The 18,702-nt window shown below is 42.0% G+C and overlaps 1 protein-coding gene across 6 annotated transcripts in view; it reads right to left on the bottom strand.

Moving 5' to 3' along the window:
* GLT8D2 (glycosyltransferase 8 domain containing 2) overlaps positions 1 to 18,702 on the bottom strand; it is a gene marked incomplete at its 3' end in the record, with an annotated part of 56,982 nt that overhangs the window by 7,385 nt on the left and 30,895 nt on the right. For 5 of the 6 annotated variants that reach the window (XM_079937167.1, XM_079937165.1, XM_079937164.1 and 2 more), the window contains 6 exons: positions 15,377 to 15,423; positions 13,175 to 13,267; positions 5,492 to 5,663; positions 2,791 to 2,908; positions 1,408 to 1,492; positions 667 to 779 (listed from right to left, as the gene is read on the bottom strand). In XM_079937167.1, the coding sequence (XP_079793293.1) occupies positions 667 to 779; positions 1,408 to 1,492; positions 2,791 to 2,908; positions 5,492 to 5,663; positions 13,175 to 13,267; positions 15,377 to 15,395 (600 nt within the window). In that variant the 5' untranslated portion in view covers positions 15,396 to 15,423. Of the gene's footprint in view, positions 1 to 666; positions 780 to 1,407; positions 1,493 to 2,790; positions 2,909 to 5,491; positions 5,664 to 5,967; positions 6,469 to 13,174; positions 13,268 to 15,376; positions 15,424 to 18,702 lie in introns of those variants that run through there. The other variant, XM_079937169.1, reaches the window with a different exon arrangement.

Here is an 18,702-nt window from a genome sequence, read left to right as displayed (position 1 = left end):
AAGATTTTGACAGGCAGTTCTGGCCCCAGGGCCTAGGCCTTAAAGTGTGTCACAGCTTAAATGTCACACATGTAAAATTATTTCCTGGAACTTTTTTTGAAGAACAGCATTTGATTCGTAAGAGCATCTTGTATTGTAAAGCCATTCTTTTGGTTTCGGTGTTACATCTGGGTTCGACTGTCTTCATTTCTACCAGGGTAAGGAGCTCTTTACCTTGGAACAAAATCAGTATTTTCCTCTACTGAAAGGAGGGGGCGGGGAATAATGGTCAAAACTCTGAAAACAGAACCAAAGGTTCAGTGAGTCTCTTACAGAAAACACCATCTCTGCCATAGAATGTGGTTGCGAGTGACTTAGATAACAACCATCGTTCCTGGAGCATTTACTGGACACGTTGACATCATGTTATTTCATCACAACTCACAAAAACACAACCAAATAGATGCTACTGTTGCCATGTTTCAGGTAAGGAAAGCAGGACTTGCAGGGGTGAGTAACTTGCCCCGGAGTCGGTGGGAGCAGAGCTGGCATGTGAATGGGAAGCCCGGGCCCCTGGCTGTTTGCCTCCCAGCAGTCCCCCAGTCTTCTCCAAGGTGAGGATGACACTCGTTCTGAAGTGCAGGGAGGAGAAGGGGCAAAGGGAGGATTCCCGAGACATGTGCCCACCTGCAGCCCCACAAGTCTGTGTATGTCCTGGGAGGAGGGCAAATCGCAGTCATCTGAGAAAGCTGCCGCGTGGCCCAGGGCCAAGGTGGTGTCGTACAGCTCTTGGATGTCCCCTGGATTCACAAACACCACGAGTTACAATAGTATAGCACTCATTCTAGGGCTAGATAGAGCCTCGAGCTTCAACAATCCCTGATTTTGCTGTGGGGGAAAAGTATGTGATCCTTGGTTTCAAGTGGCTTGGCGATTGTCTTGATAAGAACAGGTCGTATCAATTTAAAAAGCCACTTGATAATACGCTCAGATCAACACTCGTCAGATTTCCTTATTTCTGTTGCTGTGTACGTACCACACCAATGCTCGTTTTATTTTGCACGCGCGCGAGAGAGAAGGTGACATTTCACACTAAAACTTAGCTCGCTTCTAAGAATGTTATCAGTGAGGTTTTATCCCCCTACATTTTAGGCGTGCAGAAAAAGGAAAGGCCACCTATTACAGACTTTTACAAGCTACTTATTACAGACTTTGACAATCAGAGAGTGGCTCTCAGAAAGTCAACTGGATTGTCCCAGAAAGTATCAACCCGTTTTCAAAGTATTCCCTGATTAACAACACTATACTCCCCAATTTAATAAGCGATCAAAATCACTGAGCCGCTAGATATTTCAAAAATGAAGAGAGACGGTCATTCTACTTATCAGCTGCTCTGTTTCCCAGTGTTCTTGGCATCAGTGAGCATACCTTGTACGATTACATCATCATCCAAATAGATGACTTTCTCGTGTTGATGGATAAGCAGAGGGAGATAAAATCGAACAAAGTTCAGCTGTTAAAACAACAAAAGCAGTGATTGTGGGGAAAAGACAGAAGGCCCAGTGACTAATAGGTGTGCTGGGGGGGTCAGCTTTGACCATGGCCTCTGCTCAGCTCCAGGTCTGGAGCAGAATAAAACAGAGGCTGCAAAGAGGTCTCACCTGAGCTTCCTGATGCCCAGTTTACCTGGGCCCTGGGACCGAAACCAGCGCTGGTCAGCAGTTCTTCTAGATCCAAACCCCCCACTGCTGAGACTGTCACCGCTTTCATCTCTGTGAACTGATGCAGCGGGAGTCACAGAGGCTGTCAATCTTTCTGGCCACAAACTGTCTGCTTTCCTCTACACTCAGTAATTTGACTACTGTCAACTAAAGCAGCCTTAAACACACATGCACACTTACGTGCGCGCGCACACAGTGCACACATACGTACACACGTGTGCGTGAGCACACACACACGTGCACACATACATACACACACATGTGCGTGCGCATGTGGAGCTCATCTCACACGTCATCACATCACACACACAGGTTCACCCTCTTAGCTCCTTGAACCAGAAAAAAGCCAGAGAAGCATGGGCTGAGGATGGGGGTCTTAACGTTTTAATAGCTACAATACTGTATAATGCAAAGTCCCAACTCAGCTAGCACTCTTGATAATAAATATCTGGAATTGGGAAAAGATCTTATCATCAGAGGGCTTCGAATTTAGTTAATTTTCAAGGATGGATTTAAATAATAATCACATGTAGAAGGTGGCTGCATTTTCTGTACACCTGCCATCAAAAACACCACTCTTTATGCAGAAGAGGGTCCCTTTTGTAAGAGCTCTTGCAGTAAAACACCTTAAGATTCCCAATGCCAGGAAGCAAGTTGGTGTCTCCTGAAAGTATGTCAATACTCTGAAGTATATAATCCATCTCGCTACCATTTCTCCTCAGCTACTGGGATACTCTGAGCTAAGTGTAAGGTCCCGGCACGGTACACACAACTGTCTCTGAGCTGGGAATACTTTTTCTAGGCCTCATAACTCGGGCCCTCCCCTGCCCCACAGGCATATTTACACACATAAATGCATCCTGCATCTTCTTACGCTTCGTTTCTTCTTTCATAGCTTCATTATGGTTTATGTAAACCATCTTACATCCTTTCTGCAGTAGGTGGCTTTTGAATTATAAATAAGCAGTGTTTGGTAGACACCTAAAACTGTTAGGCTTCTACAGCATTCTGTGGGCATCCCAGTGGCTGGTGTTCACACCGAACAAGGTCTCACCGAGAACCATCCCCGACATGTGCGATCCCTACTCACAGGCTGGAGCAGTTCAGGCCTCGCGGAGTCTGGTCTGATCTTTCCTTTGAGGACCATAGGGTTGAATTCCACGATTTTAAAGTTTATTTCTCTCAGTTTAGAATGTTCGATCCATTTTCTAAAGGGATGACAAAAACAGAAAAGAACCTCGAGCACACACCTCCAAACTTTCCTCAATTTGCCTATTGCCTCAATCTCTTGCCTCCATAGAAAGTTAAAAATAAAATATGTGCAACCTTAGTAGAGTCTAGTCTATAAATCCTTCTGATTTTTTCCCCATCTGGTTTAGCTTTGAATCTTTTTTTTTTTCATTCACATAACTTTCTGCAAAGGAAATGAAGCAAAATAGTAATAACCAAATATCTCCCCAGATCCACATAATCTCCACAGGAAACTAGAACAAAAAGTTCCTTCTTTCTTATAAAGCAGCATCTGTGGTTGACGGTGCTCTCCTTTTTATTTTTATTTTTTTTTGCGGTACATGGGCCTCTCACTGTTGTGGCCTCTCCCGTTGCACAGCACAGGCTCTGGACACGCAGGCTCAGTGGCCATGGCTCACGGGCCCAGCCGCTCTGTGGCATGTGGGATCTTCCCGGACCGGGGCACGAACCCGCGTCCCCTGCATCGGCAGGCGGACTCTCAACAACTGTGCCACCAGGGAAGCCCGATGGTGCTCTCTTTGCCATGGGTTAACAGCACTGTAAGGAAGCCTGGCCTTCTGAACCTGCTGCTTTGACTGAATCGTGTTTACTCTGCTGTTTTGACTCCAAGGATGATTTGAATTTACCTTTGCCTCTGTACATATACAGTCTTCTGTCCTTGCTCCCCACTTTCTCTTCCTCCTCCTCTCCACCCTCTCCCCTTATGTGTTCTCAGTCTCGCAGAACTTGAAATACCTTGAACTTCCCTTCATCTCTGCTCTCTCCACTTCCTCCATCCTCCTTAGAAATAGTCGCTGTTAACAGCTGGGGATCTTTCTGGGTCTTTTTCTTTACAGAAATACATATATGTACATGTACAAATTTACAGTTTGGGCGTTTTGATTTCATTGCTATAGATTGAATGTTGTGTCCCCCACAGATTTGTATGTTGAAACCTAATCCCCAGTGTGATGGTATTTGGAGGTGTGGATTGTAGGAGGCGATTAGGTCATGAGGATGAAGCCCTCATGAATGGGACTAGTGCCCCTTATAAAAGACGTTCATCCCAGTGAACTCCCTTACTCCTTCTGCCATGTGAGAACACAGCGAGAAGACAGTCTGCTGTGAAGCACGAAATGAGCCCTTCCCAGACATGGAATCTGCTGGCACCTAGAACTTGGGCTTCCCAGCCTCCAGAACCTGAGAAGTAACTTTCTCTTGTTTTTAAGCCAAGCCATCCAGTCTGTACATTCGGTTACAGCAGCTCAAACAGATTAAGACATTCATCAAGTGGGTCATCCTATATGAGGTGTACTGCAACTTGTATTTTCCACTTAGTAATATGTCTTGGAGATATTCTATGCCTTCTTTCTTTGTTAACAGCTGGATCATATTCCATAGTTCATTTAAATATTCTTTCACTGACGGACATTTAAGCACTTCACAATTTTTTTACCACTTCACATAATGCCGAAATTAACATTATTGTACATATACTTTGGTCATATGTACTAGAATTTCCGCAGCACAGATTCCCAGCTGTTGAAGTGGAATGGTGAATCAAACTATATATGCATATACCATTTTATTAGATATTGCCATATTGCCCTCCCAAAATTGCTTTACCAATTTATGAAGTGTACATTGTGTAAACAAGGAATAAGCATGTCCATTTTCCTGCAAAGGACGGTGTTGTCCTATTTAGTTTTTACCATCCTGATGAGTGCAATGACACACCATTGTTTTCATTTGCGTTTCCCTATTAGTAACATGGAATGCCTTTTCGTGTTTGCTGACCATTTATAGTGTTTTTTTCTGTGAATTGTCTGTATTCTGTGCTCATTTTTCTACTATATGCTCATCTTTTTGAATTTTTTTGGTAAGAATTCTTTATACATTTTGGATAGTAATCCATTGTCTATAATACATGTTGAAAATACCTTGCCTAATCTGTTGTGTGATCAGTTTCACTTAGTGTTTTTCACCAGTTAAAACTTTTTAAATATTAGCAGTCAAATCTGTCAGTTTTTTTCCTTGGGCTCAAGGAGTCACTCTCCATACCCAAATGATACAATTATCCCACATTTTAGGAAGACATTTAGAATTTTATTTCCTGTTTATTTCTTTTAAATCCAACTCCAATTTATGTTTTAGTATGGTGTATGATAGGAAAGAGACCACTCTGCAGTTTAAAAATTATAATTAGTGATGATTCTGAGCCATATTAAATTATTATATTAATAGTCTCTCAGGTTAAGACAGCAGAGAAAAGAGAAACTTTTAGAAAGAAAGACTCATATAAACTGCTTAAGGATTGGGTTTCCTTCATTCATTAGATAATTCACTTCTGCAGAATGATGCATGGCCCTACCGGATTAATGAGACTTTGCTCAAATTTCCTTAGCTAGGAACACGTTTGTCAGGCCATCAGGTAAACCTCAGGTCATCCCCTTATTAATTTAAAGGACATTTATCAAAACAAAGAAGGGAATCCATGTAAAGAAAGACAAGGACAATTAAAAGAAAGTAGAAAACTCCAAAGTCTATAGTACACAGATTACCGTATTCTGGACAGAGTGTTCCGGAGTCCAACTACATAGAACAAAATGTTGGCATCAGTGTTGCTGTAGATGCTGTTGATGGCAGCCATAGCCGCACCCATCCTCCCTGCTGCTGCACAAATCACCACCGGAATCTCATCTTCCATATCCTCAGGAGTCTCAGAGTCATCATCTGGAAACATCAAAATCAGAGTCTTGGAACATGAAGGAATTTCACAGTGTGGAAGTCTTGCTTTCCACACTCCAGGGGGAAGATAGCATGGTGGGGAAGAGATTGCCGATTATTCTCCAATATCCCAGTCTCTCCTTCTTCTCTTAGAAATACAACATTGGAACTTTAGCTGGCACACAGCCAACCACTAAGAATATTTTTCCAGACTCCCTTGCAGCTCTGTGTGATCAAGTGCTGACCAATGGGATGTTAGTGCCAGTATACGTGCAACGCCTGAGTTTGCCTTTAAAAGGAATATGCTTACCCTCCCCTTTTCTTTTCCCCCTTCCCATTGCCTGGAATGTTGATATGATGATAGGAGTTCAAGCAGCCATCTTGTACCATGAGATGGAAGCTGCCTCTTGAGGACACCAAAACTATAAGATAGAAAGGATCCTGATCTGGATGATTATGGAACTGACACATCAGACTTTCACTTGAGAGAGAAAATAAACTTCTATTTTGCTTAAGTCACTATTATTTTTGGAGCTCTCTTAAAGAAGCCAATCAGATAGCCTAACACATACACACAGTTGAAAAATATGTGAAGAACTGAAAAGCCTCATTTGATTCAACATTCTTCAACTCGTCTGAATTGGAATATTTACGTTGCCTACATTGCTATAAAATATACTGCTTGTGATCTTGCTTTCTGTTATCCATGCTCTTGTTGAGAGAGTCAAAAGTTGATGGCAAAAAAAGGAGATAAATGAAAAAGTATGACTAATGCATAAGATGAATAATTGATTATTCTTCTGATCCTTGGCTATGATATAAAATACTAATGTCATAACATCATATTTCGGTACCACAACACAACTTTCAGGTATGAAGAATAATAATTATCAGTATGTAGAGTATTCACTATCAAACAGATATCTGAGTTTTACTTAAAGCTCTCTCTTTCTTTACAGATGTCTTTTTGCAAACTCTCTATTTTTCAGACCCAGGGTAGTTTTAGCTGATATTTAATCCAACAAACGTGTATGAAACTAACCACCAGGTACTCTGCTTTGTACAATTTAAGAAATATTGAGGGCCTTCCCTGGTGGCGCAGTGGTTGAGAGTCCGCCTGCTGGTGCAGGGGACGCGGGTTCGTGCCCCGGTCCGGGAAGATCCCACGTGCCGCAGAGCGGCTGGGCCCGTGAGCCATGGCCGCGGAGCCTGCGCGTCCGGAGCCTGTGCTCTGCAACGGGAGAGGCCACAACAGTGAGAGGCCCACATACCAAAAAAAAAAAAAAAAAAAAAGAAATATTGAAAGGCCTCCCTCTTTATCTCCTATATCTCTTCCACCACCTTCCTCCACAAGTGAAATTTCCACCACTACAATAATTTTTCACAGTATATTTGCTGGCATGAGATAATGCTCATAATATAATGTTAAGGGTGGGGGGGAGAGAACACAAAATCCTTTCCAGTATTTGATCCCAATTTGACACATGCATATTTGCAAATGGATCTATGTCTATTTATAGAATTGAGTAATTTTAATTTCCTTATTTGTGTTTCTTGTACTTTCCAAATTCTCCAAAGTAATTACAGGTTGCTTTTATAAAGAGAAGAAAAAATTTCTTAAGGGACTGTTCCTTTTGAACTAAACTGTCATCTTGGGGAGGTCCCCTAATCATGTGGTATGTTGCCTAATCATATGGTACCTGCAGGCATCTAAGTGATTTGCCTAAATGAAAATTTGACTATGTTTCTTCATTGCTTAAAGTTCTCCCATGGTTTCTATAGGATAGAGCCACATTCCATTCCTGGCACACGTGGATCCAGTCCCTGTTCACTTCTCTAGCCTTGTCTACTTCTATTCCAGCGTTGCAAAAATACTAGCGGTTCCCTGAATACTGGCACCTTACTGTTGTCCCTTATCTTAATGCCTTTTCACAGGCTGTTTCTGATACCTGGAATATTATTTTCATCCCCTCCTGCATGTCTAACTATTACATATTCATTCCAAATGCAGTATAGACATGGGAGCCCCCAGGAAGCCTTTAACAGCTCACTAACACAAATTAGTTCAGCCCTCACCCATGGTCACTCTGTCCTTGCTTGTGAGTGGATTTACCAGCTGCACTGCAATTTATTTGGTAGCATGTCTTTCCTTTCTCTCCTGTAACACTAGGAGCTCTGTGAAGGCTGGGACAGTATCTTGTTCACCTCTGTCTCCTCTGCAGCTAGCCCAGTGCTGGAACATGGTAGATTCTCAATACATTTTGGATGGTTGGCTGGCTGGCTGGCTGGGTGAATTCATTAGAAACCTCTATTTGAGAACTCACCACACTGCATGGGAAGAATCTATTCATGTGTATGCCTCCTATACTAGACTGTAAGCTCATTGTACTATCCCCACTGAGTCTGGCACCTAGCAAGCACTTAATGAAAGTTTGCTGAAATCAACTAAACAGATATGGTGTATTGGCCTTAGAGAACAGGGCCCTAGAGGAATAATTCATGGGTGACTCTTAGGGGCAAAGAAAGAGGGAAGGGTTGAAAATCTGGGGCAGTACCTGGCTGTCAGGCTCAGATAGAGTCCTTTATCAGGCTATGGGCAGAATGAGGTTTGGAGGAACACGTCGCCTTGAAAGAAGAGCACCCCAAGGGAAGGTCAAACACTGAGTTTACAGCTCTGCTGCAGACACATCACACCACCATACTGCTTAAAAGCCTCTGCCAGTCAGAGAATCTGGGAGCTAACCTAAGCCAAAATGCTCTCTGCCTAGAAGTCTTTCCTGGACAGAATGATAGATGAAGGCACGTTGGAGGAAGGGTGGGAAGATTTTTCAACTGTAATTCTTCACCAATGCCCCATCCTAGCAGATCTTTGGGAATCAGCCATTGTACTACTTGGATCTGTTACACCAAATGCTGCCTGAGCCAGACCATTAAAAGGTTTGTTATGAGAAGCCATTTGGTACCCATAAAAATCTCATATAATAATGGCATATGGACCAGAAATTTATTATATTGCTTTAGACCCTTCTCACAAGTAACTCTTATCAAACAATGTCCATTTCTAGAAGAGGTGAAATGTCTGCACTCCCAGTGCCAAATCTCTGAATCCCATTTCAAATTAGAACTATTTTAGCCAAACATATAAACTTGCTGCACCCCAAATGGGCCAAGAGTGAATCACCAGCATGCTGACTGCAAGGAAACTGTCGGGAGATTCCATGGAGTGTCATTATCAGGAGATTCCATAGAATGCTACCATGTTTTTCTTCAGTACATGACTTCCCAGGGCCTCTGGACTTCACGTTATGACACTAGTTCTTTGAATTAATGTTTTAAAAATTGTGAAGATTAATATGGAATAGGTGAGGTACAGAGGATTTTTAGGGCACTGAAACTATTCTGTATTCTATAATGATAGATAAATGTCCTTATAAATTTCTCAAAACCCATAAAATATACAACACCAGGGGTGAACCCTAATGTAAACTATGGACACTGGTGGAAATTCCCTGGTGGCCCAATGGTTAGAACTCCCTGCTTCCACTGCAGGGGACATGGGTTTGATCTCTGGTCAGGGAACTAAGATCCTGCATGCTGCACAGCATGGCCAAAAAAAAAAATTTAACTATGGACACTAGTGAAAATGATGTGTTAACATAGGTCCACAGATTGTAACACATGTACCACTCTGGTACGGGATGTTAATAGTGGGGGAGGCTGTGTGTGTGTGTGTGTGTGTGTGTGTGTGTATGAGCGCGTGTGTGTGAGCGAGTGCATGTGTGCGCGCATGTGTGCGTGTGCACGTGTGTGTGTGTGTGTGTGTGTGTGTGTGTGTGTGTGTGTGTGTGGTGGAAAGGGGTATGGGGGAAATCTCTGCACCTTCTGCTCAGTTTTGCTGTGAAACTAAAACTGCTCTAAAAAATAAAGTCTATAAAATATTAACATGCACCTCTGGAAAATTCCAGTCAAACAGAAGAGTATCTAAATGGTGACTGTTTTCTGCAGACCTCGCAGCCCACATTCCAAAGGTTACCAGTGTGGTATGTGCCTCTCAAACCCTTCTTAATGTACACACAAAAGCACATATACTACATATTATATAAATATTACATGAAATTTGATGTATTATTTTAAAACCAAAATACCACCCTCCCCCCCGCAAAGGAGAATCATTTAAGAGTTCTTTGGACTTCATCTTCAAAAGTAGCCAAAAAATTCAAGTGACAGGGTAGCCCAGAAAATCTTTTGCAGTTAGTGAAATTAGGGTGTAACTAAGAACATTCAGAATGCTACACACACAGTTTAGGTGATCTTGGTATAGTGGTGGGACAGCAGTGATTATAAAATGAAAGTAATTAACATGTGCATACGCTGCTGGGTGAGACTAAAGGGAAAGAGGTGTCCAGCCTAGAAAAACATTTCTCAGTGGATTTCCTATGAAGTCAGTGTGTCTTGGGTTTAACTTTGAAACAAATTTAAAAAGTTTTAAACTGAAAAAAAAAATGAAATCATACTTTTCATAGTCTTCTGTAACCTGCTTTTTCCACTTACATACCACAGACATCCATCTTTCCATGCCAACTATGTTCTTTTGAGTGGTATTTCATAACACTGATTCCCTCTCTTTTTTTAAATTTTAACACTGTGTGGGATAAAAATGTGCTATTGGATCCATTCATGTGGTGAAAACACTTTATCGTATATAAATATATAGCCAATTAGTCAGGATGTGCATTTCCTCACAGTTCTTTTAACAGCTATTATAAAAGCAACTAATTTCTTTCCATGGAGAAAGGAATTTGCAATGCGATCTGCCGACTGAATGTGTTGGTTTATGGGCAGGAAGTAAAATGTGAGGAGTAACAAGCTCAAAGTTCAGACCACATTTGGCCTTGTATGACCTTCTCTCTCTCTTTCTGTCTCTGTCTCTGTCTGTCTCTGTCTCTGTCTCTGTCTCTCTCTCTCTCGACCTTTCTCAAAGCAATTTATTGAGTCATTAGTTACATACTGCTATGGACTGAATTGCGTACCCCTAAAATTCATATGTTGAAGCTCTAACCCCTAGTACCTCAGAATGTGACTGTATTTGGAGATAGGACCTTTAAAGAGGCAGTTAGGTTAAATGAGGCCCACCCTTAATTCCATATGGCTAGCGTCCCTATAAGAAGAGGAAAAGACACCAGGCCACGTGAGGACACAGAGAGAAGGCGTTCCTCTGCAGGACAAACCAGCCCTGCCGGCACCTTGATCTTGGACTTCCAGCCTCCAGAACTGTGAGAAAATTAATGTCTGTTGTTTAAGCTACCCAGTCTGTGGTATTTTGTTATGGCAGCCCAGGCAGACTAATACAGATTTCTTTAAACTTACCTACTGTAAGTACATAGTTCAATGATATTTAGTAAATTTATCCCATTTTAGAACATTTAGAATGTTCTAAAATCCCATTTTAGAACAATTTTCATCACCAGGAAATTTCCCTTCAGCTGGGTTGCAGTCAAGCCACTCCCACTCCCAGCCCCAGGCAACCACTGACCTGTTTTTCTGTCTCCATAGAGTTGCCTTTCCTAGAAGTTTCCTTTAAATGGAATCATATAACATGTGGTGTTTTTGGTCTAGCATCTTTCATTTAGTATGTGTGTGAGGTTTATTCATATTGTATCATGTATTAGTAGTTTGTTCCTTTTTACTGTTGGAAAGTACTCCATTGCATGGATATAACACATTTTATATATTCAGTACTTGATTCCCATGTGGATTGCTTCCAGTTTGGGGCTACTATCAATAATGCCCTATAAATATCTGCACACATATCTATGTATGGAAATCATTCACGTTCCAGAGGCTCCTAATGTTCATCTAGACCTGATTATACATATTTTTAATTTTTTATGAATTTTAAAATAATTAATTAATTTTTGGCTGTGTTGGGTCTCTGTTGCTGCATGCGGGCTTTTCTCTGGTTGAGGTGAGCGGGGGCTACTCTTCCTCGAGGTGGCGGGCTTCTCATTGCAGTGGCTTCTCTTGTTGCGGGGCACGGGCTCTAGGCATGCAGGCTCCGTAGCTGTGGCGCACAGGCTTAGTTGCTCCGCGGCATGTGGGACCTTCCTGGACCAGGGCTCGAACCCGTGTCCCCTGCATTGGCAGGTGGATTCTTAACCACTCGCCTCCAGGGAAGTCCTTATGAATTTTTTTATATTGAAAAAGTCAGCTTTGCGAGAGCAGGGACATTATTTTGTTCCTTGTAGAGTGTCCAGTGCCTAAGCCTCTGGCTTAAAAAAAGGTGTGAATATGAATGTATATAATGCACCAAAATAGTACCTGTGTCTGCCTTTGGCTGATACAGCTCCAGGTAATATTCTGTATTTTCCATAAATGAGTATATTCATTTTGCTGATATAAAACAGTAAACTAACGAAAAATAAAACACTGCTGGTGCTACTTAATTTTTGTGTGTGTTGGCTTTGTATGTTTGGAGAAGTGAGGTTCCATCCCATGCAATTCACCCCTGAAGAGGGGAACTGGGCTCCCAGTGCAGCTGGAGGAGGACATATGGTCAATGCAGCGATTTTGCTCATAAGCGAAATTATTGAGAGACTCCAGAAGGGTGGATGCAGAGCAGGCCACTCAGAGTGAGGTCCGAAAACCAACAGCCTCAGCATCAACTGGGAGTTCATCAGAAATGCAAATTCTCAGCCCCACCCCCGAACTACCGATTCAAAACCTGGGGCCAGGACTGTGTTTGAACAAGCCCTCTGTGTGATTCTGATATGTGCTAAGTTTGAATAGCACTGATCATTCTACAACACAACTGAAAATTTGGCCTTGGGTTGATATTCTAAAAGCAGGTACTTGGAAGCTGACTGAATTTTTGTTTCTCTCTGAACCCAGCTATTGGAAGGACTCAAACTGTGTTCTTAGGTATCTCATCTTGATGGACCACATGGCTGCCTGCCTGCTCCGTTCTTCTTTTTTTTTTTTTTTTTTTTGCGGTACGCAGGTCTCTCACTGTTGTGGCCTCTCCTGTTGCGGAGCACAGGCTCCGGACGCGCAGGCTCAGCGGCCATGGCTCACGGGCCCAGCCGCTCCGCGGCATGTGGGATCCTCCCAGACCGGGGCACGAACCCGTGTCCCCCGCATTGCAGGTGGACTCTCAACCACTGCGCCACCAGGGAAGCCCCGTTCTTCTTTTTTTTTAATATATTTTTTCTTTGCGGTAAAATACGCAACATAAAATTTACCGTCTTAACCATTTTCAAGTGTACAGTTCAGTGGTATTAAATACATTCACACTGTTGTACAATCATCACTGTCATCCATCCCCCTAACGCTTTTCATTTTGTAAAACTGAAACTCTATACCCATTAAACAACAACTCCCCTTTCCCCTCCCCCCACCCAGCCCCCGGCAGTCATCACTATGCTTTCTGTCTCTATGAATTTGGCTACTCTAAGTACCTCATGTTGGTGGAATCACAGAGTATCTGACTTTTTGTGACTGGCTTAGGTCACTATGCATACCTGTTTCGTTCCTGAGCACAGTCCCCCTATGAACTTTCTTATACAGAATCCCACAGATGGTCACAATCAAAAGGAACAGCAACACCTGGTTAACTGAAATAAAAACAGAAACATGTTCAAGTATAACCTATCAAACTGAAACTGTGGAATAAGTTTAGAATAGCCAGTGGGAACAGACGCTGTCCCTGACATACACAGGACTGGAGGCCTGGAACCTTTCTCTAAGCAGGTAGCACGTGGAGTCAAGAGTTAATCTGAGATACTGCCGATACTCAAGGCTACACAGATGTAGTTTAAGGACAGCCAGGGCTAAACCCAGGCAGTCTGACGGCAGAAGCTACAACCTTGATGACTGCATGATGTTGCCTCTGGAGCCACTTTCTGTGCAGGAATACTTTGTTGCAAATAATAGCCAACATTTATATGACACTTATGATGAGCCAGTGCTTATTATGAATACATGTTCTTAGTCATTATAACAGCTGCTTCTCAGTTAGTTCTACCACTGGCCAAGGATGATGTACATAAATCTCTTGCCCTGAGTAAGAGGTTAGAAGATCCCAATACCTCTTCCCAGTCTAAGCCTCCAGGGCCATCCTTTCCAAAACAGTGATGCTTGCCCTTAGGATCTACTGAGAACTAGAATGGTGTCGGATGGTGTTTTCCTAAGTATGGAGCCATACACCACTGGTTGTACATGGGATGATTCAGGAGGCTTGTGTTCATAGCATTAAGGAACATTAAATCACAGTGAGAAATCAGTCCTAATTCACATGCAGGCAGGTAACCAAAGCTACCCAGAATTGAAAACGTTACTCTAACCATATATATTTGTACAATCACCTTCTTCTGAGACATAACTGTTACTCTACTTATAGTAAGGATATACACTTTCTATTACAAAATACACTTATAATTTTTTAAATGAGTCAATTTAAAGAAAATAGTAAGTCATGCACAGAACAGAAGGAACACAGATGATGAGAAGTTGAGAAAGTGGTACACTGCCACATGCAGTACACAAGTGCCTGCAGTTTGGTAAACATTGGCAGCAGGGGAAAGGGCTGGGATTTGAGGTCAGACTCAAATCTCATTTTACCACCTACTAGCTGTGTGGCCTTGGACATGTTACTTAACCTCTCTGGGCCTCAGTCTGCTCATCTGCTAAATGGGGATTGTAATAATAACCACTACCTTGCAGGGGTGTTTTGAGAGTTACCAAAGGCAATGGAGGCCCAATAAAGACTTTAAAATTGTTTCGTATTATTATTTACTATTTTTGTGTGTCAAGATGTTTATACTTATTGGCCTCATACTGATCTATTTTCTGGCCCCTAGGCCTTTGTCTTCACATTTGTAAAAGGAAGGAGTTGGACAATCTCCACGGATGCCTTCCAGAGCTATGTCCTAAGGCTCAATGGTTCTGCCTTGCTGACATCCATCCCTTCTCTGCCTTTCTGGGTTATCAGATTCAGCCAGAGACAACCAGATACTATACTCAGTTTAAAACAAAACTATACAGAAACAGAAGATAAGGGACAAAGTTCTATAGTTTATCGATACAACTGATTAACATTCGCTTCCCACAGCCACTTTGACGAAGCAGCCTAATGTCTACTACCATCTGACCCTTTTTTAGTATAAGTATGTCCCATGCAATATTGGGGATATACTTATACTAAAAAATTATTCATAGTTTATTAGAAATTCAAATCTAACTGTATATCTTGTCTTTTCATCTGCCACATTGGGCAACTCTATTCTGAGGGTAACTAACACAATTAAGTAATTATTTTTCCCCTAGATTCACAAACAACTGGATATAAAATCAGAGGCAAGTCCAGGTTTTGATGGGGTCTGAAGATTACATAATTTGAAGTGAATCTTTAAGAATAAGAATACGAAATTACAAACGCTAAATTAGGCAGAAACATGAATACTTATTTAAAATGAGAAAATAAATAATATTTGCAACTTTTATGGAAACATCTGACCCCTCTCATGAAAAATCCACCTCTGAACAAAACACTCAACAACTTTCTACGGAAATCATCCTCATATGATGATGCCAACAACTGTCTGTGGGAAAACCATCCATGAAAACCAAAGAAGATTAAAAAGAAAAAGAATAAGATTCAGCATCAAAACAGTCCTCCAAAATATCTATTTTTAATCATAATTTTTAAAAGTTTGTAATCTTACTTTTTCGTAACAAAGCCATGTGTGTTCATGTGGATAAAAACTGTGACCTGTGGATTAAAGAATAAAAATTATTTTTAAAAGACAATCAACCCAAAAGTCATAACACAATTATTAAGGACTACATCTTTGACCATTTGCTATGTGGAAAATTTTGCAATCATTCTTTTTTTTTTTTTTTTTTGTGGTACGCGGGCCTCTCACTGTTGTGGCCTCTCCTGTTGCAGAGCACAGGCTCCAGACGCGCTGGCCCAGTGGCCATGGCTCACGGGCCCAGCCGCGCCGCGGCATGTGGGATCTTCCCGGACCAGGGCACGAACCCGTGTCCCCTGCATCGGCAGGCAGACTCTCAACCACTGCACCACCAGGGAAGCCCTGCAGTCATTCTTAACTGTTCTGAATCTAGAATTTTTAACTAAATAGTTCTTGAATTCAGCGCTCACCTCTTCAAATTGATTTCTCTGGCTGTACAAAACGTACAAAGGACTCCCAAAGCGTAATCTTTTACCTTCTCCAAAAACTGCCCTGTCAGCCCTCTGGGTTAGCAGATCAGATGGCACTAACTGGAAGAAATGTCACATAAGACGTTTCCCTTGATGTAAAATATCAATCCTGTGCCTTTTTTTCCTGCTACCATAACTTCATTCCTTTGATAAGGAAGCTTCTACATCTTCAGTAATCCCTTGTGAAAACAGAACCATCCTGAGAGGGGCACATTTTATGCTCCATTCAATCATTCAGTAAATATTTATTGAGATCCTACTAAAAGCCCAGCACTGTGCTATGTACTGGGGATGCAGCAACGCACAGATCAGTCCCAGTCCCTATCATCATGGAGCTGCTTTCAGTAGAGAAAAGAGATATTAAAATGTAACAAGTAAAATAATTAATTATGGTAAGTGATATGAAGTAAAAAACAGAAGTGCTGGGATAAAGATGAATAGAGGCCGGGAGGCATCTTGGTGAGAAATCAGGAAACACCTCACTGAGGAGATGACATTTGATCAGAAGAAAGGGCAGGAGCCAGTGGAGAGAATGCAGAAGAGCATCCCAGGCAAAGGGAACAGCAAGTGCAAAGGCCCTGGGGCTGATGATTCTAAGTACCGCAAGAGGTTCAATGAGGCTGGAACAGAGTGGAGTAAGGGAGAGACTGGCTAGAAGAGGCTGGAGACAAACTGTGGGGTCTGTAAAGGAATATGGATTTTATTTTATTTATTTTTTTGGCTGCATTGCATCTTCGTTGCCGCACGCGGGCTTTCTCTATTTGCAGCGAGCGGGGACTACTCTTTGTGTGGTGTGCAGGCTTCTCATTGCGGTGGCTTCTCTTGTTGAGGAGCACAGGCTCTAGGTGTGCAGGCTTCAGTAGTTGTGGCTCGTGGGCTCAGTAGTTGTGGCTCACGGGCTCTAGAGCACGCAGGCTTCAGTAGTTGTGGCGCATAGCTCAGTAGTTGTGGCTTGCAGGCTCTAGAGCGCAGGCTCAGTAGTTGTGGCACACGGGCTTACCTACTCGGCAGCATGTGGGATCTTCCCGGACCAGGGATCGAACCTGTGTCCCCTGCATTGGCAGGCGGATTCTTAACCACTGCGCCACCAGAGAAATCCCTGGATTTTCTTTTAAATGCATGTAACCCCCTCCATCAGCCTTTGTCTTCCTTAAAGCCCTAAAGCAATGTTTCTCAAACATTCCCACAGAAATTCTGATGATAAAGAAGAGCGGACACTCCAAAGTCATCCCAAGTGAGTTCAAAATATCTTACAAGTTTCTTGTTTTACCTTCAAGTTCATGTAAACTGTACATAAATATAGGGGAAAAAAATAGTCCCTTCATTGTCGGAAGAGCTCCTCTCAGGGAGAAAACTCTTCGTTATGTAATCAAGGTCTTCTATACACAGATGTGATGGATAGGGGTGAGATCAGGAGAAAGCTAACTGGGTCGAGTAAATGATGAGCTGGAATCCCCGGGTTTGGCAGCAGCCCAAGAAGAACAGCGTGTAAGGAGGAGAAAGATCACAGGACAGGAGCTGCCAGTCGCCCAAGAGAACTTCTTTCCCTGTGCAGATGGGCCCTAGGGACTTTCAAATAACTGGAATTTCCAATATGCAGTCCACAGTCTCTGCCATGCTCTGCACCTTCTAATCCCCACCCTACCTCTACACTGCTTTCCCCTCTGGATCTAAAGACACATGTTGCTGTGTTTAAGGGAAATCAAGGGAACGGGGCAATGTTCTTTATTTTGGACATGGAGGACAGGGGAGAGAAACAACTGAGCTAGAAAGTTCTGTGGGCACCGGACATGAGAATGGAAGTCATCAAGAATTGGTACAAAGTTTGGAGGGAATATTGGATGGAGGAAAGGTGAGTTAGTTGTGAGTTAATTGCATTTGAATCTCCAAATCTATGGCAGATGGCAGGAATCTTAAACTTTTTTTGACATAAGTATCTTGGAAGTCTGGTGAATCCCATAGACCTCTTCCCAGAATAATGTTTTTAAAAGCTTAAAAGATATATTGTATTATAAAGAAAACCAATTACACACTTTTAAAGAAAATTATCAGAATATTGGGGGGAAAAAACAAATTTGTGATACCTATAGCATTAAACATGCTTCTTTATTAAATAACAAGGGCTATTAGCAGGTATAATACTTATTGTAGCTTTAAGTAGTAATGAGCTTTAAAAGATGTGAGATATTTGTAGCAGCTGTGATGTAACATGAAAGTACCTGATTTACACTGATGAGGAAGTCACAGGTACTACAGTTCCTTCTGTGGCTTGTTTCCTATATTCACAAACGAAGGAAATGCTCACATTTTTCCTCATCTAAGTGCATGAGAAAATGAAATGTATCCATGGACACTCTGAGGGTCTGTGCATCCCAGGTTAAAGGTTACAGAATCCCTGGGGTAGGTTGATTCAACTGACATCTGGGTTAATATGTCATAGAAAAGTCATGTGTTTAATGTTTTACCATCTAGAAAAACTGCTGCTTTGGGAAGATTTGCCAGGTTTGTGCTGTGGCTTTTTGTAGTCTTAACCACTGGACACCAGGGAAGTCCCAGGAACAACTTCTTTTAACAGAAGAGGCAACTACTTCTTTAGAGAATAAAGAATTGGCCTTATGAGAACTATTTTTCTGCCAAGACATTTGAGACATGTTGACAAGGTAATTTCTTTATAGTGTCCTGGATTTCCACAAATTTCCTGTTGTGAACTTCCATAATTAGAAAGAGTGCTTCACTCAGGGAGGCACAAATGGTGATGTATAACAAATATTCAGTAAACCTGTTTTTTTTTAATAGACTTCCTGTGACACATGTAATTGATTAACT

Source organism: Stenella coeruleoalba (genome assembly GCF_951394435.1).
Source record: "Stenella coeruleoalba genome assembly, chromosome: 11".
Taxonomy (NCBI): domain Eukaryota; kingdom Metazoa; phylum Chordata; class Mammalia; order Artiodactyla; family Delphinidae; genus Stenella; species Stenella coeruleoalba.
Note: the sequence above shows the minus strand (reverse complement) of the source record. Positions and strands in the feature narration are given on the sequence as shown.